The sequence below is a fragment of the Papaver somniferum genome, chromosome 10 (assembly GCF_003573695.1).
Source record: "Papaver somniferum cultivar HN1 chromosome 10, ASM357369v1, whole genome shotgun sequence".
Lineage (NCBI taxonomy): Eukaryota > Viridiplantae > Streptophyta > Magnoliopsida > Ranunculales > Papaveraceae > Papaver > Papaver somniferum.
In genome coordinates this window covers 72,141,151-72,168,285 of record NC_039367.1, presented here as the reverse complement: position 1 = coordinate 72,168,285, position 27,135 = coordinate 72,141,151, and the positions used below count along the sequence as shown (strand labels likewise).

Below are 27,135 nucleotides of genomic sequence, written 5' to 3'. Positions count from 1 at the left end.
AACTCATGGTACCATATCACAACCTCCTAACGGAAGCAATCTTAAGTCTCCTTCAAAGTGGTGGTTCTGCATTTGCCACCTGAGTTGTTTGAAAACACCAGTGCTACTGATTTTAGCTCCATTAGCCACTGTAACCAACATATGAGAAGTAAGATTTACCCACACCCAATCTGGAGGCAATAAAGGAATCCAAAAATTTATAGGTACTCCCAGTATCCACCAAATTTATGATTGCTTGCTTCTTGATGTATCCAGGTATCTGGGTTTGTCAGCACTCACACATTCTGTGAGAGCATGAAGAGAAATCCCCATATCAGATTCTATTAAAGTATCTGGCGGAGATTCCTAAATGGGTTGGTTTGGTAGTACCATAAAAAGTTGTTGAGTTTTATATTTATGGCCTTGTTTGTACTGCTTATCATAGATACAACAAAGGCCTTTCACTCTTCTCTAATTTTGTTACTCTTGAGTTAATCTCCTGATAGGTGGTATATAAAGAGATTTGGGTAGTGGAGTATAAGTTTGAACATAAGGAATAGATATAGGAAAAACGAGAGTATGGGTTTATATTTGTGGCTTTGAATTGAGAGCATAATATTTGTTGAAATAAGAAGAGATAGTGGGTGGTTTAGGTGAAAAACCTTTAGGGTTGGAAATTGTTGTTATGTGAGTGCACTTTATTGAAGTCTAACTTTTTTTTTTTGAGAGAGAGAGTGTGTGTTGTTGGTTTATGTATCTGTATTGAGCTTGTAAGAACATCTTGGAGGCTACTTATAAAAACTTAAGATAAAATATTCTTTAATAAGATGTAGATTTTTACTCAACATTAAATCTTTTAATCCACTGAAGTGGGTTGATTATTGAAAGATCCCACATAATTATCATTTACAAGATCTTCAAAACGAGTACAGATGGAATTATCAAAAGCAAACCAGGAAAAACATGTTTCATTAGTGTAATCAAAAGACCATGAATATGCATTTCCATCTAGATGTAAAGATGCAAACTCAGTTTTATATTCATCAATAACTGAATGGTTTTGAAAATGTATGTAACATTTCTAGATCCAACTGCGAGGTTTTCACCACTTAATCTAGAAAAGTCTAGTTTAGGGGTTTTGTCGGTGTCACCAACATTGTGTGAGTTAGAATGAGATTAAAAAGTGTGACCAGAAGAAGGATTGTGTGTATGAGAAGCACATACAGGGTGTTGATCATGTGAATTTGTAGGAGATCTAGAAAATATATCAATAAGAGTATCAAACTTCGTACTGTTTTCTTGAGAAATGGATACTAGAGTAGCCATCAACTTATCATGCTCTTTAGCTGGCGGTACGTTCTGCAGGGTCACGAGCATGGTTCTCTGCAAGACTTTTTGAGTAACTGAGACAGTTCCTTAGGCCAAGCACTATGGTGTCCTATTTTCCTTACCTATCCCTCATATGTACGGAAAAACCAAAAAATCCATCCACTATGATCTCCCATATCCCTACATAAGTAGGGATATTCCTTCCCTACTACTCAAAGTGGATCAGATCTGATCCCGCTTGTAGGGAAGGGAAATCAGTTTCTGTGTGAACCTGCTTTACGGATACTCAGTTTCCATTTTTCAGTGGAACGGATACTCAGTATCCGTGACTTTTTCCACGGAAACTAAGTATCCGTTTATGGTTTTCCTAGTTTTACCCTAAAACTTTCTTTTTTCACTCTTTTTTTTACTAAAACTCTTTATTTTACCTATTATATCTCCTTTTTACCTATTATATTTCCTTTTTTATTATTATAAATTATCTTTTTTACCTATACAAATATTCTAACGTAAAAAAAATATTGGATAAAAAAAAACGAATACTCAGTTTCTGTTTGATACTATCCACACGGAAACTCAATTTCCGTGTCATGCAGGGAAGGGATAAAAGCACATCATAGTGAGGCTGCCTTCTCACCCATATCCCTTCCCTTTATTTGAGGGATAGGGAAAATATGCCCTCTCCCATAGTGTTTGGCCTTAGTTATAGCGTCAACGTCTTTGATTGACGCTAACTGCAGCCTTACACGTGGGAAGATATGCACCGTACAACACTAACAACTACTTAAGTTTAACAACATAATTTAATGACTAATAAATCAAAAATTAAATCATAAGTAACTGCTTTAACCGCTTAAGCTATCCGCTCTAGCTAATCGATAAGGATCACCATTTGGACATGACTGAGTATAATGCCCCTGACTTCCATTTAAAAGAAGAGTTCTTGTTCTTCTTCTTATTCCAATTTTATATGAACGTGTACAAACTCGTGAAAGACCCACTGCAAATTTTATCCACCTGTAGAATAGTTTCAACTTCCAAACATCTCTTGCCATATCATAATGCGTAATTCTTACAGATGTTGCTTTCAAATCATCATTAGTGTAAATCAAAAGCATTATCATAAGTCGTAAAAATTCGGTTTACCTATTTGAAAATATTCCGAAAAATAGAAAAAAGAATGTATGACAGTAGTATTTGTCATAACACAAAATTGGTTAAAAAGATCAAAATGAACAATTCCTGGGTGAAATGGACAGTTAAATTTTGATACTGTTTAAATGGACAAAAATGTAAAAATAGGCAGGATGTAACCAGTTTCATCGTGCCCATTTTCAAATATTTTTTCTTATTTTTAATTTACACAGGATGTATCCAGTTTCATCCTTACTATTTTTTAAATTTAAACTAGGATGAAACCAGTTTCATCCTTACTTTTTTTTTGGGCCATTTCACCCGAACTATTTTTTACTCGTCCATTTGAACCGTGATTTAAAAATATTTGGACAAATGACCCATTTTCGGTTGTCATAAAGGGTATAAAATGGATGAGAGGAGCGACTAAATCATATATGGAGAAAAAATCGTACACAGTCGGTCTAGCTATATTGACTAGGGTCAATATTGGTAGGGGCTCTAAACTCAAAAAGTTTATGTAGGAAATACCTATTAGTTCTAGAAATAATATATTAGGATGAGTCTAGTCCAGTTGACTGAGTCAACTGTCTGTTTGGTCCTTTTTGGTAAAATATATTATACTTTGGTCTTAGAAATTATGGTTTGGTCATAGGGTGACGTCATGGATGATGTAATTGTCACTAGGTAGTGGCAGAAATACCCTTTTGGGACCATATATATAGAAAAAGTCAATAGAAAATAGAGCCAATCACAGAATGGTCATACTTTTTGTATTTCGTTCACAAAATGATCATACTTTTGTATTTCGATTACAAAATGGTCACACTTCCATCCGATTTAACATTTTTGAATAAAACGGTGTTAACTTTTCCCTACCCTCCTCCAAAATACCCTCCTCATTTAATAATTTGGTTGATGTGGTGGTGATGAAGCGATGGTGGTGGTGGTGGTGGTGGAAGCTTAAGAATCTTCACTAAACCCCAAAGGGGAAGCGATGAACCATTTGGGTGAATGCGGTGTAACGATCTTGAATGCGTTCTAACGATCCTGAATGCGTTCTAACGAACCTGAATGCGATGTAACGATATGTAAGCGGCGGCGCCACCACTTACAAATAGCACCACCATCAAAAAAACTATAATGAAGGTAGAGTTTGAAGTTATGTATGAAAGGATAAATAGGAAGGATATGTAGGTAATTTCATTATCATATTTAACTATGAGTCACCACTTAACTCTCTATTTAACGGAAGTATGACCATTTTGTTAATAGTTTGTAACAGTATGACTACTTTGTAAATCGGGTCTTAATAGTATGACTGTTTTGCAATTTTTCCTAGAAAATATCTTATTTCAGATTTACTTTCTCTCTACTTCTGTTTTCAGATCTAGTTTCTCTCTCCATTTTTTCTTTTCTTTTTTCTGTTGATGCTCATGAAAACGATGAAGAATGATGATATTTTTTTGGTTTTTTCTTCTATGTAGCTACTGTTGATGTTGAAGATGATGAAAACGACGAAGATTTTTGTGTTTCTTCGTCATTTGTTGCTGTTGCTGCTGTTGAAGAAGATGGAGATGATGAAGACAACGATGATTTTGTGTTTCTTTCTTCTCTACTGGTGCTGCTTTTTGTTGAAGATGATGTAGACGATGAATACGATGAAGACGATGAAGATTTTTATGTTATTTGGATGTATTTTTTTTTATTTTGATGTTGAAGATCTTGATTTTGCTGCTCGTGTTAAAGATGAAGTTCTGCTGCTGTTAAAGACGATGATGTTTGCTGTTGCTGTTGAAGATGACTAAGATGATGAAGATAATGCTACTGCAGTTCATTCCACAAATGAACTCTGTTTTTTTTAGGTTTTTATATGGAGTTCATTTCTGGAATGAACTCTGTTTTTTTTTTTTAGGTTTTTATGCGGAGTTCATTTCTGAAATGAACTCTGATTTATATGTTTTCTGAAAAAATAAGTAGAAATTAATAAGAGTTCATTTTGACGAATGAACTGTTACAAAAAAAATAAGTAAAAATTAACACGGAAAGGTAATTTTGTCTGTTTTATATTTTTAAATTATTATGGACCAAACAGTAAAGGCGTGTTTCCAAAGGACTAAACAGACATGGGACCATCTAAAAAAGTACCAAATGATATTTTTCCTAAAATTTATTTCTCAACGTAGCATAGACCACATTTGGCGGTGTCGTGTTGGTTGCTATGCGTCCTCACCTGGAAGGTTAACGCGGTTGTTGCGTACGTCGGCACTTTTAGACTTGGTTAATCACGGTAATTGACCCGTTTCTTCAAAATCCAAGTCAAAAGGTTCCGAATTTCAGAGTTTGCACAACCGCGTCGGTGAGTCGAATTGCACATCACGAAATAGTCAAGGAAAGTGAAATAAGATGCCTTAGTCGAAGAGCCTTAAATCATCACTAGTTCCAAATTAGTTGTACCGTAGTTGGTACACACACTCACTCGAAGCAAACACAATTATTGGCATATCCTCACAGGCATTATTTCAAGTACTAGTGGAATGGCCAAAAAGAGACGGGGAAAAAAAATCATTGGCAGATCTAGATTACCAAGCCTAAGAAGGTGAATTATCCCTAACAAATCTCCTCTTCGATACCATCAGCTGCCATTGGATGTCGAACCCTCAGAGTCAGACAGATCCTCTTTCTGTAATGAATTCTTAGCTTCTACTTCAGCCCGTTTATAAGGAAGAAAATACCAGAAATTATAAAAGCAACAATTGAACTGTAGAACTAGCCGTCACTTCAAACACGTGTCAGTGTCTTCTTTCAAAGAGTTATAGAACTTACATGGTGTTGAGTGTTGATAATAGTACAGCTAGTTAAACTATGATTAGATCAAAGTCCAGACACATAAACAAACGGCAAACGGTACAGAGTTTGTTTGCCTGACACAAAATCGGGCAACACCGTGTACACTCAATGGAGTCAGTCCTTCAAGAATGAAATTCCGCAGAGGAAAGGACCTTCCATCATCCAAGCCTCCTATAGTTGAATACATTCTTCATCGACCAATGAAGGAAAACTCAATCACCAGATGAACTGTATACAAGAAAAAGGGCATAATGGGTAGTGTGTTTTTGAGCAACAACAAGAAGCTACTCAAAGTGATGATGAAGTCATATACGATAACAGCTGAAGCACCAAAGTTATCTTCTACAGCTATACTCACATAAATGCCCAAAAAAAAAGTTTTAAAAGTTTCATAAACATATCTGGTAGGAAACTCAACAGCCAAATCAACTGATATCTTTATTGTTTACAACAGTCGTCTACTTTATACATCCACACCAAAGAGAAGAACAAATACAAAAAATAACAGAATACACATGAATGCGGCATAAAATGAATTCCAAAAACTGGACAATATGAAACAAATACATACAAAATGAGGTCAAAAGATACACATCTATAGGCATGGGCTAATGTGTCCGTAAGCAATGTTAGAAAAATGTGTCGAAGATCTTAACAAGACCACAGTGGGACAGCGGGAGAGGAAAAAAAGAAGAAGAAGAAGAAGAAGCAGGAGTCGACTATGGTTTCATACCCGCTTAGCTCACATCCTTGAGTCTCTTGACCAAAGCATCAAGGGACCTCTTCTTGGGGTCTTGTTTGGTTCCCCTCCCTCCAAAGCTTCCAAAATAACTATCTGAAGAATCCTTTAACTTCTCTGATATTGAAATCACTTTCCTATAGTCCAAAGTGTTGTAACTCCTCTCCCTGATCACAGGATTAAGAAAATTCTCCGGATGACTGCTCAAAAGCAAATTCATTAGTTGCCTCGACTCCACTAATGCCGACTTCAATTGACTTGCATCTTCGTCCGAGAAAATATGAGATAAATTATCTGCAAATGACTCTAACAACCTAACATCCACATCAATTCCTGTAATAGCACTTATATTGAATCTCTTAACAGAGTCCGACAGTAAGATGCTGACAATCTTCCCTGATATATGTGAAAGAACGCCTTTTAAGACCCTCTTAAGTACTTGAACCAGCAATATCTGCTGAGCAGTAGACACCAGAGTCTCAAGATAAATGATCACTTCGTTCACATACTCATTCCCATTGTGAGGAACTTCTTCTGAAACCCAATTCACATTCTCAACCAAAATCATAAACCCATCAACCTTTGCTTTCAGCAGCCCTGAAAGCACCTCTTCTGCAGCATCACGGGCATTATTCAGAGGATTCTGCTTTCTACCCCTTTCTGCCATTCTCAACGGGATACCTGAAAGCTGTGCAGCATGACGAAAGAAGAAATCACAAGCTCGTTCAAGAACAGCCATGTTAGCTGCAACTAACATTGCCTGAGACACTCCATTGACCGAAGGAGACTTAATGAGCTTAAGAAGTGACCCATCCAGAACATCAGTCAGAAGCCGATCCAGATGCTTTTTTACAACATCGTAGAACTCCAGTTGTCCCCCATATGACATGAAGCTCACAGAATCCTCAATGAAGGATCGGACAATTCGGCAGCAATCTGGAACTGTAGAAGAAAATGGTGCAATATAGGGGAACGCCGGCATAATCTCAGAGGTTTGTATTTGGAACGCCAAAACATTCATTGAATACTCATACTCTTTCCTCATCATCATCTGTTCAAAGTTATCCGCAGCAAGAGCTTCCCCAATCAATTTCTTGGATTCAGAAAGCAAAAGTTCATGATATTTATCTCTATGCTTGCCTATAACATCAAGCAAAGCATGAACCGGGTAACCATATCGACACAAAGTAACACCAAGCAAGCTAACATAATCTTTAATAAGCAAAAGATGGTTTGCAGTTTGCATTCTAGAGAATTGATCTTCTAAAACAGAACACATTTTACTAACAGCAGTATCCCACAAATTCTCAACTTCATATTTCGTAATCAACCCCCCACCCGTCCTTAAAATCCGATCCTCCACAATAAAGAACCCCGCGATTTGAGCAAAAAATGTCTGATGTGATTCCAAAAAGGGTGTCATAGATGAAACCTGAAAATCCGAAGTCAATTGAAGCTTTCGATTCTCAAAGTAATATTGCTTAAACCGATTCTCTAACCCCAAATTTTGATGAATATGATAAGCCCTATACAGTGGTGTCAAATCAAACCCTAACATACCACTCCCACCATTACTATACAACATCTCCTTACCATCATACCCAACTCCATCACCACTCTCATCCTCCTCTTCTTCCTCAATTAACGCATAAACACAATCTCGTAAACTCAATCTACTTTGTTCTTCAGCTTGCCTTTGTTTAATCCTCAATTCTTCTTCTCTTTGTCTACCAGCTGAAGCTTGTCCAATAGCTAATTGCCCTAAGTTCCTACTAACAAGTCTTATATCAACTAACCAGTCACCAAATTCTTTACTAATCTTCCTCTCAATAAACAATCTCATACTCGGAATTTGTTTCTCTAACATCCTCCGAATCGTTACACTCGGAGTCCTACCATCATCAAGAAACTCATTCTCTAACAAATCAATACATTTCAAAGCTAAATAGAAATTATTACTCTCCAAATGAAAGTTCACTCTGGAACACAGTTCAAGCAAACGTATACAGATCTGAACGGAATTAAGTGCCACATGAACATTATTATAAACATTTCTAGATTCAATAAAACTATCAAGTATATTAAGTAAAGGTAAAGCAGTTGATTGTAAAATTGAATTGGAACTCGAAATCGAAGACTTCAATTCATCAACATCTGATAATAAATCTTTTAATTCATCAACTGCTGTGATAAAATCCTGATAATGAATTTTACAGACTTCTTCAATTTCATATTCTTTTGATTTCTTAAAGTTTTTGAGAGATGAAAGTAAAATATCTGGTTTACCGTTTGAGAAAGCTTTTCTAATGATTGGACCTAAATCTTCACCATTAGAGATTGCTGACGAGATTACTTGTTCCTCTTGATTATACTCAGAATTAGGATCATCATCGCCGTCTTTGTTAACGGTTTTTTTAGTTCTTCCTGAGGAACTCATGACGTTTCCGTTAGAATCTGACGGAGAAGATTTAGCACAGCAAGAGAGAGAAGAAGGTGGGAGGAGAACAAGGTGAAGAGAGAGAAAAGATAATGGCGACGACTTTTTTATTTTATACTGTTAATTGTATATTTTAATGCCAGGTTGGCAAATACAGGTATTGAGAAGATTCGAAATTACCAATATGAATAGTATAAATACAGATTACGCAGTTTTCTTTGTTTGTAAGGGTAAAAGAAACAATTTAACAAGTAAAACGAAGTCTAACTTTGACTTTTGGGTGGTTATAGTAAAGGTCATTGGGATCAATGGCGGGAATTTTGTTAGTCTTTGTAAAAATGTGCGACTCAGCCTAGCACATTATTATGTACCTTAGAATTTTTGCTCGATATTGTACCCCCTCTATAAGTAAAACTAAAAACTAAAAAGAGTAAAAGTATTATTTTTGAATAGGGGTTCTAAATATTGGGTTTTTAGGGCTCACAAGATGATAAAATTGGGTTATGAAATAGTAATCAACAAAACCCCATATCCAATTATTTTTTGTTGGAGATACTTCTGGTCAACTCATCAACTTCAGCAAATCTGGTATCTTCTTCAGCAAGGACACTGACCCAGCTCTAATGTCTCATATCTGCAATCTGCTAGGAGTTCAAGCTCTCCCCCTAAATGACAAATATTTAGGCTCTCCTCTATTTACTCACAGAAGCAAAATCCAATCTTTCAAACCAGGAGTGGATAAGATGAAGAGAAATCTGTCAAGTTGGAAGAATTTCCCTCTAAATCCAGCTGAAAGAGAAGTTATAATAAAATTTGTCACCTCCACAGCCAGCATTTATCAAATGAACTGCTTCAGAATACCTAAGCAAACTTGTCAAGATATCAACAACTTACAAAGAGATTTCTTTTGGGGAAAAAATCTGGAACACCCCACTGGGTTTTACCCAAAAGCTTGGACAGCTATATGCAAACCAAAGGATCTTGGTGGATTAGGGTTCATGAATATGGAACTCTTCAATAGTGCCATGATAACAAAAATAGGATGGAGGCTGGAACAGGATAAGGACTCTCTCTGGTACAAATTGATGGATGCCAGATACTTATTGGGGAGAAATGTTCTAAACATGAATACCAAAGCCAAAGATGGAGACTCCTGGATTTGGAAAGGGGTTCTTGAAGGAATTCAGAATATACAACACCACTGTATCTGGAGAATAGGCAATGGTAACAAAATCAAAAATCTGGGAGGACCTTTGGATCCCTGACTCAACTGACAAGCTCACAAAGCCTGCAAACTGCCCCACTGATATACAGCTGCTTGCTCACTTAATGACAGATCAAAAGGAATGGAATTTCCAACTCATTCAGCAAATTTTCAGTCCTGGTACTGCTCAAGTCATTAGTGATCTTGTTATCCACTCCAGAGAAGAAGACATCATGCACTGAAAACTCAACAACACAGGAAAATTCTCTGTTAAAGCTTTGTACAAAGCCAAAATAGAGAACCTGTATAGAAATGATCATACAACAAGAAACTGGGGAGCTATATGGAACTTGGAAGTGGCACCAACCATTAAAATCTTTCTCTGGAAATGCGCTCATGAAATCCTCCCAACTAATGTTAAAACTGCAAGCATTCTCCACTATATTGATCCCATATGCAAAATATGCAATAGTGGGGAGGAGACAATGACACATATGTTCCTCAACTGCCCTGCTGCCACTGAGGTTTGGAAGCACATGTTAGGTGGAACTCATGGTCTTTTTGATCACCAAACTCTTTTCATGGATTGGTTCAATAGTTGGTTTCAAAATGCTAGCTGCAGTAGCAATACCTGCACTTATGCAACCACTTGCTGGTTCATATGGAATGCTAGATGTGATCTAGTATTCCAAAACATTACTCCAAATGCTAAGAATACAACTCTCAGTATACAACAACATCTATGTGATCATAACAGAATCCACAATTTTCCCTACCATGCTCTGAATACTCAGGGGCATACTTATGATACTGATCCCCATATAACAACAACAGGAAATTATGTTGGGATCCCTCCTCAAAAGCAAACTTTTGGTTTCTTAATCAAAATCTGCACTATTCAGGATCCTAACACTTATCAGTTCTTCTCAGCACTAACTATCACTGATTTTGCAGGAAACTATGTTGATAGCAGAGGACACACAGGTCAATGGGGAGCAGGAGGAGCCACAGGAGAAGCAGACTTAGCGTTTGAGTGGGCAGAGAAAAAGCAACACATGAACATTGAAATACAAGCTGAAACCAATGACATTCTGGAACACTTCAATGCTCTCTATCTCAAAGCTATAAAGGGAAGATTCAGCAGGAACTATCATAAGGAAAAACAAACATTGAATGAAGCAACAGTCTTAAATGTAAAACCTGTATCTTTTTTTTTAATGGGTCTTAAACTTCTTCATAAAACCCAAAATCTCCAAGCTCTAAACTTGGCTATTACTTGTAAGAACCTTAGCAGTGGGTCTGAAGTTTTTCAAAACAATGATACCACTAGCATTGCTATCAATCTATTATCTTAGGCTCTGCCTAAGTTTTCTTAAAAAAAAAACCAACTATTTTTTGTAGGGGCTAAATTAGCCTCCATGAATTATAAAATTAAATTATGATGAAGATGATGATTATAATTTCATCTTGATGAAGATGATGATCATATACAAAATACTAAATCTACTATCTTCTTCTTCTCTTTTCATTCATACATCATGATGAAGATGAGGATGATAAAAATACCATATTATTCTTCTTTCTCTCTTCTTATTCTCCGTCGGGCGATGAAGAAGACGATCACAAAAATAAAAAACTAAGAAAACCCATCACTTATTTTTGCTTTTGAAAACCCCCAACTTTGAAGTATAAGCTAACCTACGGTTGGGAAAATTCATATTTCCCAACCGTACGTACAAGTTACGGTATGGAAGTATGATTTTTTCAAACCGTAGGATTTTTGAACCCAGAATATATGGTTTGGAGTTCTTAACTCCAAAACGTAGATGACATACGGTTGGGAAACCCAACCGTAGACAGTGCGTACGGTTTGGTTTCCCTACCGTAGACGGTGCGTACGGTTGGGTTTTCCAATCGTAGACAGTTCTGAAACTATTTTTTCAAAAACCTAATTCGACCGATTCCGCGTATCCATGCATTAAAACTAATGAAATAAGATGGGTTTTTTTATTTTTACCTTATTAAAGTCATTGCGGGTGGATTAAGTGGTGTTAACCGATAATAAATTATTTTGAGAATTGATGATTAATCGAAGAAATAGGCGATGGAGGTGATGGGGAAGAAGAAAATTGAAGAGTTAGAAAGAGAGGAATGAAAACAAATTAGTTTTAGGTTTCAATATTTAATAGGTTAAGGATATTTTAGTATTTTTCTTATGAATTAGGTCCCCTTATCTTCATTGTAGGATATTTGAATCCTTACGAGCCCTCAAAACTCTTTTCTTAGACCCCTATAATAGATTTCTTATTTTTCCTGGAATAGGATGGTACGAGATATCGAAATCATTGCCACACTTTTGAAAAAGTGAAAGCATCGTCTTTTCTTGAACGAAGGTAGCACCAAAATCTTCATACTCACATTAGGAAAAAGAAAACAAAATGCAGGTCACAGTCATGCAACCAAAAACCTCTAACTGATTTCGGCTGGGAGATGAAGTGGATTTATAAGTAGTAAAGTGATAAAGACACTAGGTGATGATACGGTAAAGTCACTAGTGGATTCCAGACAGAAGTCACTAGTGGATTCTAGACAGATGATCGAACCAACCACTTAAATTAAGCAAAATGTATACCTGTAAGCCTGTAACTGTTACTCCATTAAACTTAAAGTGTCTTCTATTCCATAAAAGGTCACTCAGCATCATCTCATATTATAATGGGCGGTACCAACCAACACAAAAAGTAATGGAGTTGGGTGATAATTTGCCAACACAGGAGCACTGTCTTGTGGGGATCATCCAACTGTATATACACATGTTCATCCACCATTTTGGATGGTCACAATCACAACTTCAATTCACTTCCTTTTCAGAAAAAATAAACTTCAATTCACTATTTTCAGAGAAACTCATTGATTCTGGATCAAGACAAAACATTCATTTCTTCAACTAAAACTTTATTTTACTTTCACCCCAAACATGAAGTACTAACAATACAGAGAAGGAAAAGTAGTGAAACCTAACAAAAGAAAAAGTTACTGAGACGGACCATAAAAAGGATGGTTACAGAGTATTATTATTTGGGTTCTACAATCTTAATACAGTAGTTCTTACTAAAACTAACTTGCATCTTCGGTGCAACTTTAACTGGGGGTTCTTTTTCTTTTTCTGGATTTTCTACAACAACAGAGAGAATACAGCAATACCAAGAAGATAATCGTTTAACCTTCTTATAGCCGAGACACAGCTTGATCCATCATTGGTGCACTCTGCATAGCATTTGATTAACAAACATATTAAGAAAAATTGATGTAACAAAAAGAATGGAAGCAAAAGATTGTTTTCTGTCTCTATTACCAGTTTAGCTCCTTTGGCAGCTCGTTCTGCTAAGTAGGCCGAAGGCTTGAAGAAATCTCCATACATCTTGGTCCATTCCTCTAACCTCGAACAAATGTATTTGGATCCGAGTGAGTCAGCCCAGAACATGATTCCTCCCCTGAACAAGACAAACTGTCGTGTAAGATTCACTGACAACCAGTATGGTGGGAACCCCATCCATCCCATAACGGCGGCAAAGTCAAATTCTTATCATTATAGGAGAATCGTGTAAGATTGTATAATATGATATAGGTATGCAAAGAAATAGATCCACTGTTATCTACTATCAAGTGTCAAGCTTAAATAACAACCTGTACGGTGGGAATCCCATGCCCATAACAGCAGCAATGTCAAGGTCTGATGCCTTAACTGCAATTCCTTCATGTAGGACACGGCAGGCCTCATTCACAACTGGGAAAAATATCATCTCGATGATGTCCTTATCTGATAACTTCATTAACTGCATCAATGATAAGAGAATAAGTTGCAAATCTGGTGTGTCCAGACCATGCTTGAAGTCTTTTAGCTTCAAATTTCAAATTTTTTACAGCAGAACCATGAAAAGACATGATCCAATTGAGAAAGAGAAAGAGAAAGAGAAAGAGAGAGACCTTGGGATCAACTTTTGCATCGGACATGCTCCTTGCTTTCTCAATGTATTTTGCAATTTCAGGATCAGGGCTTGCCTTGCGCTTATTGTCATAGGCATAGAAACCCTTGCGAGTGGTTTCCCCTGGAACAAGAGAGTCACAGAAGATATGTTAGTAAACACGATAACTATCACTAGCCCTAAACGTAGAAGCAAAAGCAAAAATATACCAGATCTTTTGTCCTCTTGCATGATTGGAATCAACATAGACTTGTACGATCTCTCAGGAAAGTTCAGGACAAACTGGGTGCCAGTTGCAATTGCAACCCCAAAACCAACCAAATCAATCATCCTGCACCAAAACAGAAAATCACCAATTGAGTGTTACAACTTGCAACAGAGCCGACATAGAAGGACAACAAGCAGTTGATTGAGAATGGGAATTATTAAATACCTGAATGGACCCATTGGCATCCCGAATTTGGAAACTGCCCTGTCAATCTTATAGACGTCTGTGCCATGTTCAACGAGTAAGATTGCTGCTTGTGAGTAAGGGAAGAACATCCTATTAACCGCAAAACCGGTACAGTTCCCAACAACAACTGGAGTTTTCTTGATATTTTTCCCAATATCTAGTAAGTCAACAAGTACTTGAGGAGATGTCTTCTTAGTACGAACTATCTCTAAAAGTGGCATCACATGAGCCGGACTGCACCAAAATAATGGTCAGAGACAAATAAAATGGAAGCACATTACATTTATCTATGGATGTCAAGTATACCTAAAAAAATGAGCACCAACAATACGATCTTGGGACCGTGTCTTTTCCCCAATCAGATCCAAGTCAATTGTGGAGGTATTACTAGCAAGAATGCAATGAGGTGGGCAATGTTTTTCAAGATCAGCAAAAATTTGTTGTTTCAACGAGACATTTTCGATAACCGCCTAGTTGGTGCATCAAAAAGATAAAACCAGTTAATTATCGACAGTGTCATTAATTGTGTTTGGATAAATGAACCGATCCTGAACTAACCTCTATGACCATGTCCACATCTTTGAAGCTTTCGTAGCCGAGAGAACCCTTGAGAAGGGAGAAGGTTTTCTCAAATTTCTCTTGCGTCATTTTTCCTTTCTTGACACGACTTTGCAAATTTGCTGGACAAAAGAGGTGTCAGGTTGCAAAATAGTAAAATACCTCAAACTGAATGAAGTGTGTGCATTATTGAATGACCTCACCTTTTACCCTCCCAATTCCTGATTGTAAAAAGTTCTCATTTACTTCTTTCAGGATCACAGGATAATTACTAAGAATCAATGCTGTTGCAATTCCAGATCCCATGAGTCCTCCGCCAAGAATGGCAACTTTTTTAATTTTTCTTGGTGTCAATCTCCTATCAGTGATGCCAGGAACCTATGTGGCGACAGAGTATTAATGTTTACAGTAATAAACGCTAGTGTTATGAAGCAACACACCCAGACTGAGAAAATGAACTTATGAATAAGATACCGACCTTTGAGGTAGCACGTTGTGCAAAGAATATGTTGAGCAAACCCTTGCAAGTGTCATCATGTAAAAGTGTTTGAAAAGACTTGGCTTCCTGCCAACCCAAATGATACATCAAACCTTTGTGTAATCTGGCAACCTAGAAAGCAACAAAGAAAAAGAAGATACATGTGTACCTTCAAAAGCCCAGCAACAGGGCCTGAAACTATGCCCTCCTCGATGGCATCAATGCAGACTTGAGGATGTCTGAGGTTGGGAGCTTGTTTCCGGGCCTGAGCTCTAGCAAAATTAAGTATTTCCTTGGCCTCTCCCAGGGGCTCTATCTTATCTGTTCTGTAAAGACTAGGAACCCAAGGTCTTCTGCGCTCCACAATATCAAGGGCCAAACGACGAGCAGTGTTTACCAATTCATTTGGTGAAACTATGACATCAACTAAGCCCAAGGCATGAGCCTCTTGCCCCTTCACCGGCTTAGACATCTTTTTGTTTAGATGGAGTCATGGAGAGAGAGAGTTATTCAATCAACTGGTAAAGAAGGCTATTCAACACTCACAGATGAGTAAAACAAATGCAAAAGGCATAAAAATTTACCAGCATCATTTCAAGGGCTTTCGTAAGACCAACAAGGCGTGGAAGTCTCTGTGTTCCTGAAACAGAACACTGGTGTAAGATTGAAAAGTAGATGGCGAGATATATGCTATCTGAACAGAGCCTTCATACAAGACCTATGATAATCAAAATAAGGCAACGGCCAATAATACCTCCAAATCCAGGAATTATTCCAAGCTGAAGTTCAGGAAGGCCTAACTGTGCTGTGGAGGTAGAAACACGTGCAATGCATGCCTGACAAAGAAGACATAAGCATGTCATCTAAAATGTTGCATATGACAAAATTTCCGCAATCACAATATAAAGCAAAGAAGTTTTATTGAGAGCACAGTGAAAGATACCATTGCGATCTCTAGACCACCGCCTAGGGCAAGGCCATCAATAGCAGCAACTGCAGGTTTCTTTCCCCCTAGGAATCATTATAACAAAGAAAGCACTCAAAACAAACTAGGCCCTGAATATAGAAACTCCTCAACAAGTAACACGAAAAGAAAATCACTGAAACCCAAAGGAATACCTTCTAACGTGTTGGAGATAATGTCAATTGATATATAACCAGGCTTTGGTGGCTCAACTGTAAAATGAAGAATGAGACTTGAACTAAGGAAAAAAAAAGTAAATGAAGAGAAGATGAGATTTTTGGTACGTAAGAAAAATAAACATACCCTTTCCCCCTTGGATTTCACCAAAAGCCGAAATATCAAAACCTCCAGAAAACTTTCCTTTCGCGCCTGCTCAGACACATCATTAGTTTAATATTCTGCAACCCACTTGTAGCGTTTTCTTATTCTTAATAGAAAAGACATAGATTGAGAAGGCTTTAAGCTTGCCTGTAATTACAACTGCTTTTACATCATCTCTTCGCATAGCTTCCTCACAATTATCCTTGAGGCTGTTCAATACTATATAACAAAAACAAAAACAAAAAATGAAAAACATATGGAAAAGAACACAAGAGTGAAAGATAGTTTACAGTGACATGGAAAATGACTAAACTGATCTTCAAACACTTGCTATTGGTAAATTGTTACACTTCAAGCGAAATATCGTTGAACGAACGAATCCCCAAAAGGCATATACGAGAAAAAAAAAAAAAGTATCTGAAAGAAATGTTGGTTCACTAGAGATAAACATATTTGTGGCAGCCTATTTCGACTACTAATGTTGAATCCCATCACCTATCACCACTCAATAAATCTAGGAAGCCCTTTTATTCCACATTTTCTAACTGGATAAAACAAAATCCTCCAAACTCCACAGTAGATGTTCCCGAAACCTTTCATGCCACAGCACAGGACTCCGACAGTCATATATGGTTCACAGATAATCCTAAGCTATTCAGTGTTTATGAACTGCAAACAAACACCTATACATACAATTTATACCCCGTCGAGTCTTTATCAACTATCTCACACATTGAAACAAATCTGAAATTTCATTTTGATGTACTCCTATGATCATCTAGGTTATCTCCAAATTCCACTCCAGTTCACCCAGATTCTAAAGTTCTATCCATCACACTAGCACCATATTATACTCATCTGATCCCAATCTAGTATCACTTATAAACTGCAATAACGTAAGTTATGATTTTCTCCTCCCTTAATTTGAGCTAGTAACTCTTAATGATTTCTGAGAAGAAAAATTCCCCTAAAATATTAGATCAATAGATACCAAATGAATCCAATAAAATAGGATAAATTTTCAGATAAAAAGACAGACCCAGACACAGAAATACCCTAGCATTCAATCACACTTAGAAACTGAAATTGCACAAAATTGAAAAGAAAATTCAGAGCAATATACCATCAAAAGAGAGGGAATTAACAGGTGGGTGAACGATAGTAATAACAGCAACCCCATCAGCTCCAACCTCCAGAACTGTTCTTCCTTTGTTGCTACCCATATCTCTCTCACGTTTCTTTCTCTAAACTTCTCTAAGAGTTTCAGAAAATTGGGTTTTCTCTTGATTGTTCTTTGATCAAGGGTTTAGTTTTGTACCCGTTTTGACGTATGTGATTTTTGGACTGTAACTTAAATTAGACAGCTCCAGTGATTGGGTTTTTGAAGTTTTCAATTTCTTCTGCTTCTTCTCGAAACAGTAGGATGTGTCAGCAAAATATAAAAATGAATATACGGATCGGGTTTGTTGATGATGGTGATGAATTCAATGTTGACACGCTTTTTAAAGCTATCTACCAATATTAGTTATGTGACTTAACTACTAATCTCGAATTACTTCCAATTTTCTTTAGTAGGATAGAAAATACTCATTGTTGATAAAATTACCGATCAAGTTTTTCTCTTATAATAAGGCCATTTTTTTTGATCGGTAAATCTTATATAAGGCCCAGCACTATGAATCTATGATTGATTATTTTGCTTGGTTACGGTTTAAATTAGGGTTGAGTATGGGCCGGTATAGACCAGTTTTCACCTCATCCGCATCCAATTCAATTCAGTACGGATTTTAAATTTGGCATCCGCATCCAATTCAACATCCTATGGATTTGCATCCAGTGGATGTACGGATGGACGGACTGGATGCGGATAATTTAACGGATTTTACTTTATAATTAAAGTTTATAATAGAGAAATAAAAACAACATGTATACATATAGTTTTAGAAATAAGACTACATTATTTAAGGGTTTAAAATTGGATTTGAGTATAATGCTTCAAAGTTACTCAAAATTTGAAGAGGAAGAACGACTCATCCCTTTTAAAATAAGATGTTTATGGTGGACTTGGGATAAGTATATCCACTTATACATATATTGGTTTTGTATCTTGTAATCTCATCAAAGTATGACTTGAAAGGAATACCTAATTTGGAAACTAACAAATATACTAACTTCATATTTGTATGACTTGACAAGAAAATTGAACGGGTATGGATGTCCAAGGGATTTTCAAGGTTGTATCCGGGCCCAATCAATAATCCGTTGGATTTCAAGAATTACATCCTGTAGATGGGGAAAACGATTTGATGGTTTTTTTAGAGAATGGAGAGACGACCGTGTGGACGGAGGCTCCTCAACCGAGCAAACTGCCTATCCTCAAACAGATGCACTGCACGGGAGTGCTTTGAGTTCGAGAGATCAATCTGTAGGACTCCGGCCTAAACCAAGACAATGTTCGTTCCAGAGTCAATTCGGTCACAAAGAGGGAAGTGGTTTAATCTGTATGAGGGAAGCTGAGAAGTGTGCGAGATCAATGATGGTCAAGGATTGTGAATGTGTTTAAGGTTTCTGTGAACTGTTGAGTTCGAATAAGTTCTGGTCGATTGATTGAATTCTTGAGAGTGATTGCTCAGATCAGAATTCTTCTGTTAGACGAACGTTGTCTACCTTGTTCAATCATGGATCCAGAGACTTATTTATATTTCCAGAATAGTAGACACATTGATCTCCAGTAAGTGTGACGGTTGCTCGAGTGAAAGAGTGGGACCGGCTCATTGCAAGCCTTAGGGTCGGGCTTGGTCGGTCAAGGTAGCATGCCCATGTCACCACAGTGTCCGCGTCTCAGTCTTGAGAGTTTTGGTATTTTCTGGTGCGCGTTTGAGCAATATTTTGGATTTTCAGAAGAGTTTGATCTTGACTGAAACTCTCGATTTTGCTCGAATGAGCAAGTAGAACTTTGCTCGTGCGACCAATATTTTGAAAAATATAATATTTTAAAATACTTGACGTGAGTAGCCTAGTCGGTCATGTGATCATTTGACTTTTTCACTTTTTCATGGTTTGAGCAATATTTGAGAAAATATTGAAAAACTAGGATTTTGCTCAAGCGATGGAGTTCCATAAGATGATGGAAATAATAATATGATAAAATAAGGGATTGTAAGGTGTGGGAGCAGCCACGGATAGGGCATGGCCTTCCGGCTAGGTGGCCCTGTCCCGTGACACCTTTCTCTATTTTGTTTGATGAAAGAATGGAGAAACTAAGAGTTTCGCTCAAACGAGGGAGTTTGCTCAAATGAAGGAGTCTTCATAAGATGAGGGAAATAATAAATTAAAATAAAATAAAATAACGTAAAAGGGGACCAGCCACGGAGACATGATCGTCCGGCCGGTGGGCCCGGTCCCACGCCTCCTGTTTATTTTATTTAATATTATTTTCCTTCATAAGTTCCTCGTTCGTCCATATTTTTGAATGCTCGTTCGTGCATTTGGGTGCTCGTTCGTGCATTATTGTCAAGTACACTTGCACCATTTTCTCGGGGCTTACTCGGTGATGGCCTAGACACTCGATTGTTGAATATTTATTACTATTTCATGAAGTTCAGCTGGGAATGATTCATGAAACGGAGTAATAAAATGAGTTAAGTATCTATTACTAATCCATGAAATCCAACTGGGGATTCAGGGAGCGGAGTAATGAGATAAAATTGTTATCTATTTCTAATCCATGGAATCCAGTTGAGGATCAGCCATGGAACGGAGTAATGAGATAAAATAAATTATTTTCTAGGAATTCAGTTGATGAATGACCCGCTAGAATTAATCTATTTGCAGAATCGAGATATGAGATAATTGAAGCATCATACTCGTTCTGAGGGGTGTATAGTCAGGAAACAACGTGAAGCGTGACATCCTGAAGGCGTTAAGCTCTCCAACAAACATTATGTCTAGGGAACCGCCCAATCATCAAGATTCTATACACAGTCTCTCTACGTAGTCAAGGGAACAACATGCAGCGTGACGTCTTGAAGGCGTTAAGCTCTCTAACAAACATTATGTCTAGGGAAATCTATGTAGAGGTGATGATGAAACGTGTGAAGCATCAAACGCTCAGCTAGGATGCCTTTCGAGAAACATTTTCATCATAGCTCTAAGAGGAATGTTCGCTCAGTCAGAGATCGTGAAACGGTTCACGGATCATAAACTATGAACCGTCATATACATTCTTGAAGCCGGATCAGAAACATGCAGTATCATGATTTTACAATTTTGACCTTTGTCAAAAATCCACCATGAATATTAAGTCCCCTGCTTAGTAAGGGACAGTCATGTTCCGCAGTAAGCACTGGATGGTGATTTTCCAGTTAACGAGATAAGTAGTTGAACTTAGTCGTACAAAGGCATTTCCAGAATCCCCGATTTGATCCAATGATGTCATATACGAGCAAATGTCTGGATAAGGATTCTGGCAGTATGATAGAGTGTCATCCCGTAAGCACGGAGAGATGAAGCACTGCTGATTTGGACGATCAGACGTTCAATTTTGGACAGTTTAGCGGGCCCGGTCCAAAAAAGAAATCATTGTTTTAGGAATAGACGTTCGTTCGTTCGTTAGTTTAAGAAACAAACAATAATCCCTAACATAAAAAGAGAAATTTTTTATTTTTTTATTTTTTTTAATAGACATGTGTCTAATGATAAAAGTTTTGTCTATGAGCTTTCGGGAAAACCAAAATTTTATTTTTCAAATATGTGAGATTTCACAAAATGGAATACTCTCGTTTCAAAGGTGAATGCTCGTACGGGAGAAAAAGTTTTTTTTTTAATAGACGTGTGTCTGCTAGTAATAAAAAAAATTCTATAAGCTTTCATGAAATTTTTTATTTTCGATACGTGAGTTTTCATAAATTTTTGAAAATATACTCTTCTTTCAAAGACGGATGCTCGGGCGAGGGAGCAAACTATATATATATATATATATATATATATTATTTTTTTCTAATTTAAGTGAGTTTCACGTTAAAATATATATATATATATATTTATTTTTGTAAAATCAATGTTTTGATTTTGAACAACTGATGAAAGTAGACAATTATACATGGTGAAATAATGTCTGTATGTGAGTTTCACAATTGTAGAATGGACGCCTATCCAATTTTTGAAAAATCAGTGGATGTTCACTCAGTAAAAATCTACGCGGGTTGTTCACAGTTTTATGAAAATCAATTTATCATTTTTGAATAATGAACTTTGCTCATGTTTGCAGGTTTGAAGAAACAAGCAAGATTTTGAAAATTTTGGGCTAAGTTCACTACTGCTAGTGAAATTGTAAAATGTAAGAGTTGGATTGTTACCATTTTTGTTGCGTGTTTGTTATTGGTATATCCATGACTCCATGTCTTTCGCCTCAGATAATGGTGACTTCCAGTTACAACCATCCTTCTGGCTCTTCCGGGGAACGCTCCAGAAATATCAAGTCAAAGATGAAGACTTTTGAAGATGGTCATGCCAAAGTGAATCAACCTTTCAGAGACGCTCCAGAAATATCAAGTCAAAGATGAAGACTTCTGCAGATGGTCATGCCAAAGTGAATCAACCTTTCAGAGACGCTGGAACGATGATACATCGTATGTCTCTTGATAATATGAGAGTGGTTCTTGCTAAGATATATGCTTTCTTGGTCTTAGCAGATGCTAAGGGAAAGCAGGGACGTGATGAACATAAGAAAAGAGCTGAAGATGAAAAGTTCATATCTCATCAGCAAAAGCACCGCCGACTTGCAAGTGAGACTATCGGCTGAAGATGAAGTTCGGACTTGCGTTGATGGTGTAGATCCTGATTAAGATGTGTATGAATGAAGAATTTCGTCATAATTCGTCATCAGAAAATTCAGAAGTTAGGTCTTCAGTGAAAATGTTGTAGAATCTTCATATGATGTTTGTTTTCGATGATCTTCCCCAACTTTTTGATGCCCAGGAAATTTCCTAGATTTATCAAAGAAGATTTTTGAGTTTTGAGCACGTTTAATGGTCGAAATCAACGAAACAGTAAACTTCCAGGAAGTCTTTAGAAACTTCAGTTGTCATGTAGTTTGATGTTTCGGCCACATCTTTTTGCTCGTTCATCCAATTATTGCAAATTTTGGATATGTTGTAGAGGACATTCATGCGAAGAGAATGGTATATGACCCATACCTACATTCTTCACCAATTTCTCCCAGCTCGCTTCTTTGTGCAGGACAGTGTAAAATCGTCTCAAACGAGCTTGTTGTAAAACGCCTCTGTTGTGTCTTTAGACCATTTGCTTGTGTCTTGAATGCTTGATGAAGGATTTCAATGCCATTGATTAATTTCCTATATGAAACCCATGGTTGATACATGAGCCAGTACCAATTTTTGTTTCTGTCAATCGTAGAAACATCACTTCTGAAACCCTGGTCACGGGACCATAACTGAGGTTGCTCTCAAGAGGGGATGATGTAATGACCATGGTTGTATGTCTCGGTTGTAGAATTCGTTTTATGATGAATGATTAGCAGAGGCGGGCTTGGTGCCACTCTTGGACTGTGAAAATGATCGTCATGATCAGTGGATCGTTAGTCCCCAGTATTTAGTTAAATCTCTTTTTCGTTTTTCCTTCTTCTGGCAAGACCTAGATAGCGGACCCAGGTAGAAAAAACATGATGTAAAGACCTAGGTGGTCAAAGTTGGAGGTACCTTGATGAAGGACTTAGTGGAAATACCTGGTTGACATCGATCGACTGTGAAGGTAATGAATCCCGTCTAAGAATTGCTGCTTGCATGTTGTATGCTCTAGAAGCTGTATGAACCTCATACGACGTCAGAATTCGGTGCTTGACCCCAAATTTTGAATCTAAGAGATTGAGGAATCATATGAAAAAACAATCCTTCCGTTTGAAGATGTCTATGGAAGTCAATGACGCATGCACATTCATAACTTGTAATCCCGTGCAAATTTTCAGATTCCATAACACATGAGTGTGGAAGCCATATCTTTCTGCTAGTATGTCCGATTGACGTGTCCTTTTGGTATGTTGTAGAAGAGGCGTATACGAACATATTTCGTTGAGGAAGTATTGTCTCATTTCTCCCCGGTTGGTACGTTTTTGTAAACCCATGGCCTGAAGTGTGTTGTATCTCATTTGTAGAGGTGATGAGAACATCTTGTAGAAGACTCTGGCTTGTGCCCGCCCGTCGTGCAAGATTTTGGAAGAATTTCATGTGGACATGTTATCATGTCTACACATCTTGATATGAATCGTTAGTTCTTGGAGAAGCATGATTCATCGAGTAACACTTCATAGAATGGATAGTTGATGAAGCTGGATGATGCTCTTGGGACTATTGTTGATGCTGAGATCACGATTGAATTTTCTCTAGAAATTCTTGTTGATGCTGAGACCATGAATGGAGTTCCTACACATATCCTGGTTGATGCCGATACTATGGTCGGAGTTGCTCCAGAGACCGAAAAGGCTGGATTATCGACATAGTCATTTCTCCTCCATCCAGTGAGCCTTTACATGCACGAACTAATTGGTGAGTTGAGCACTCCTAAGATGAAGGTGTACTAGGAGTTCAACCATAATTCTCATGAATATGAATTTACTGTGAAGTGGCTTTGTCAGGGAACCGATGTTGTTCTGGAAGATAGCAGCGACATTCTCCATTCTGGATGTGAGGAGAAAAGTTCCTTGGTCATGCAAGGTTTGTGACGTAGAGAGGTTCAGCTGATGAAGTTTCATGGAATCACATCAGGTTGCAATAACTTGTTATGTGGATAACATTTATTGAAATAGATTTGAATCGATTTCTCGAATAAGATCAAGTCCCCAGTGTATGTTGAAGGAGTTTTTTCCATCCATGGATGAACGATGTTGTATCTGCTTCAGAAGTATTATCATGGGATAATGAAGACTTATTGATTGTAGTTTAGTTACACTTTGATCGTGTTGGTGTTGAATCATTGTCGAGATATTTGTGTTGAAGCCAGATGCGCCATTATCGAAGGTGTACTCTTTGATTGAGAGTAAAATTTGAAGGCTTCTTAGATGCTTGAGTGTTGAAGTGTCATATCCCTTAAACATTGAATGTTTGATCGTCTTGGTCCCGAGTATCTTATGTTGATTCAGCATTCCTTTTGTTGCGGTAGTGCGATTCAACACTTGTGCAGACATCAGAGCTTTCTGATTTTGTGGCACACACAGACACTCCTGCAAGGCTATGGAGAAACGCCCAAAGTGTTCTTTGCCATGCTTGGACATCATCTCAGTAATGAATGTCTCAGTGTAATGCTCGATTTGGAGAAATGTCATATTCAACCACTCGGTAAAATACCAATGCGGTGAAGCTACCATTCATAATTTCTTGATAATTTGATCTCATAATGTTGTGAACCCTTATGGTTTGGGTGACTTTTTGATTTAGCAGGATTAAGTTCTAGCCCATGTTGGTAGGCTTTATCAAAGGATCATGAGGGTTTCTGGTAGAAACAATATGTGAAAAAAGTCACAATATGTTGAATCGGTTTTGGTTTAGCATAAAAGCATATGTGTTTTGACGGTTTTCAACTTTTGCTTGCAATTGTTAAAACCGACTTTCAACCATTCTATGGTAAAGGTTGGTTGTGATTATTCTTTTGTTTTGCATAAGGATGACAACATAATGATATTTCGATATCAATTCTCCTTGGAAGAAGATGCAAGCATATTGGAGAAGTGGATGCGAAATTTGAGGTAACAATATTGTTAGTTAATTGTTTTCTTGTTTAAGAAAAACCTGATTTTATTTCATATATATTTTGCTTTTGCTTAACAAAATTTCGGTACAATTGATGTTTTATTCCATGATGTGTGTATGGATGCGTGTATGATTCAATTATTTCCGGCTAAGAAAAACTATTGTTATCTTGCTTTATTGTGTGGTATCAATTGTTTAGGCTTACAGAATTTCGGTGCAATTGCGGTGTTATAATGCTTAATGTTGATTCAATTGCTTCCGGTTGAGGTGAATAATTATACAAGTTGATTTATTTGGTTTGTATGATTTACTTATGGCTTAACGAAAGAAAAGGTTTACAAGATGAGTTGTCTAGTCCAATTTGATTCCGGATAAGAGAAACTAAGTTTATCTTAGTTAGACTTATCAAAGTGGAGGTTTCAGTTATTCAAGTCTAATCGAATGCCTTAACAAGAAATGCTAGTTAACTAACCTAGTACTTGTCTTTTTTAAAATTGAAAGGTCTATGTTATATGGATAATTAGAACCTGATGAGAAAAATAGAGTTATCTTTATTTTGGTCTTATCGAATGAAGCGATTGTATTTGTACAATCGGTTTAGGAAAGGGACTAAGGTGCTTAGTTGATTTTTTGTCTTGCTAAACTAAATTGGGAAAATTGCTTCGGGAAATTGTTTCCTTGATAACATATCAAAAAAAATTAATTTGTAGTTTCAGTTTTGATATTGGTTATCAAAAATGGTGTGTGGAACCCTCGTGCTTAACTCTATAGGTTTGCAAGTCTATTTTGAGATTTGTAAGATTCTTTTCGTGTTGTCCTTTATTTTTTAGTTTCTTTGTCATTTTGTGGAAAAAAGGGGGAGAAATATATGGAGTAAACAAGTGATACTGGTATTGATTTTATATTGATTTGTATCACTAAGGAAAAGAACAATTGTGCTTAAATGTTTATCTAATGAAAGAATGAAAGCATAGACTAAGGGAGGGTAGCATATCATATTAATTGGTATAACAAAGACGTGCAGATTGATGAAATCTACCTATCTCACCTTTAGGGGGAATATTAACTTTGTTATTATAATGTCAACATCGGCATTTAAGGATTGAATGAATGCAGTTATTGTGCTGTTGAATTCAGGAATCAAGCGTATGTGTAATGAATTCTTGTAATTTGTTTATCCATATGATTGTAAGAGTTTTGTCACTAAAATTGACAAAGGGGGAGATTGTTAGAGCATTGCTCGGTTGAACCCACCAAGCGTTGGTATGTCAAGTTTGGTTGTCATATTTTAGTGAATCAAAACTCATTTTAAGAGTCGCTTGATTATGTACTAGAGTCAACTTCGTATAGGTTAGCTTGAAAGTATTAGGATATGAGACATTATAAGTATTGTGAAGACTTGAATAAGTGAAGAAGTAAGAAGCTACAACGACAACATCATCATTCAACTTGAGGTTAGTGATATTTGACTTGAACTGTTTCATTCCCTAACGTATCTTTAAATTATGCATATTGAAAACGGAATTGCGAAGCATGAACACTCTAGATAGAAATAGTGTTAAGGAATACAATATGAAGTTTGTTGCTTAACCATTAAACTTTGTAGATAAGACATCGACATAATCTTTTAAATGCTATTGTGATTATGTATGGGTATGAGGTGAGGATTTCATCTTAGGAAACAATGTTTTACATGTGTTTTAAGGAAGTAAGTTCATAAACTTGTTTATGAATCGAAAAGGAAATCGCCAGGTGTTATTGGGATTGTCATTCATTGCATATCTTGTGAACATACAATATGTGTGATTTAGTATAACTGCTCACCACTTGTTTGTGTTCTTGGAAAAACTATTCACAAAGGCCTGACTTATGTATTGGTATGACTTTTATTAGTGAAACCGATCTTAAGTAATCACCTGAGATGGTATGATCGAGTTTGT

The 27,135-nt window shown here is 36.9% G+C and overlaps 2 protein-coding genes across 2 annotated transcripts; both read right to left on the bottom strand.

Moving 5' to 3' along the window:
• Window positions 1-5,694: 5,694 nt before the first annotated feature.
• LOC113317942 (exocyst complex component SEC15B-like) lies at window positions 5,695-8,543 on the bottom strand. Its single transcript, XM_026566052.1, has one exon. The coding sequence runs from the start codon at window positions 8,466-8,468 to the stop codon at window positions 6,030-6,032; it is 2,439 nt and encodes an 812-aa protein (XP_026421837.1). The 5' UTR covers window positions 8,469-8,543; the 3' UTR covers window positions 5,695-6,029.
• A 4,034-nt stretch (window positions 8,544-12,577) lies between these two features.
• On the bottom strand, window positions 12,578-17,942 carry LOC113317859 (glyoxysomal fatty acid beta-oxidation multifunctional protein MFP-a-like). Its single transcript, XM_026565987.1, has 18 exons — window positions 17,557-17,942; window positions 16,581-16,652; window positions 16,416-16,481; window positions 16,268-16,324; window positions 16,092-16,159; window positions 15,903-15,984; window positions 15,733-15,788; window positions 15,318-15,620; window positions 15,149-15,235; window positions 14,874-15,048; window positions 14,671-14,792; window positions 14,419-14,582; window positions 14,092-14,346; window positions 13,868-13,989; window positions 13,660-13,781; window positions 13,360-13,508; window positions 13,028-13,166; window positions 12,578-12,939 (listed from the first exon to the last, which is right to left on the bottom strand). The coding sequence occupies exons 1-18, from the start codon at window positions 17,654-17,656 to the stop codon at window positions 12,901-12,903; spliced, it is 2,178 nt and encodes a 725-aa protein (XP_026421772.1). The 5' UTR covers window positions 17,657-17,942; the 3' UTR covers window positions 12,578-12,900.
• Between the last annotated feature and the right edge of the window lie 9,193 nt (window positions 17,943-27,135).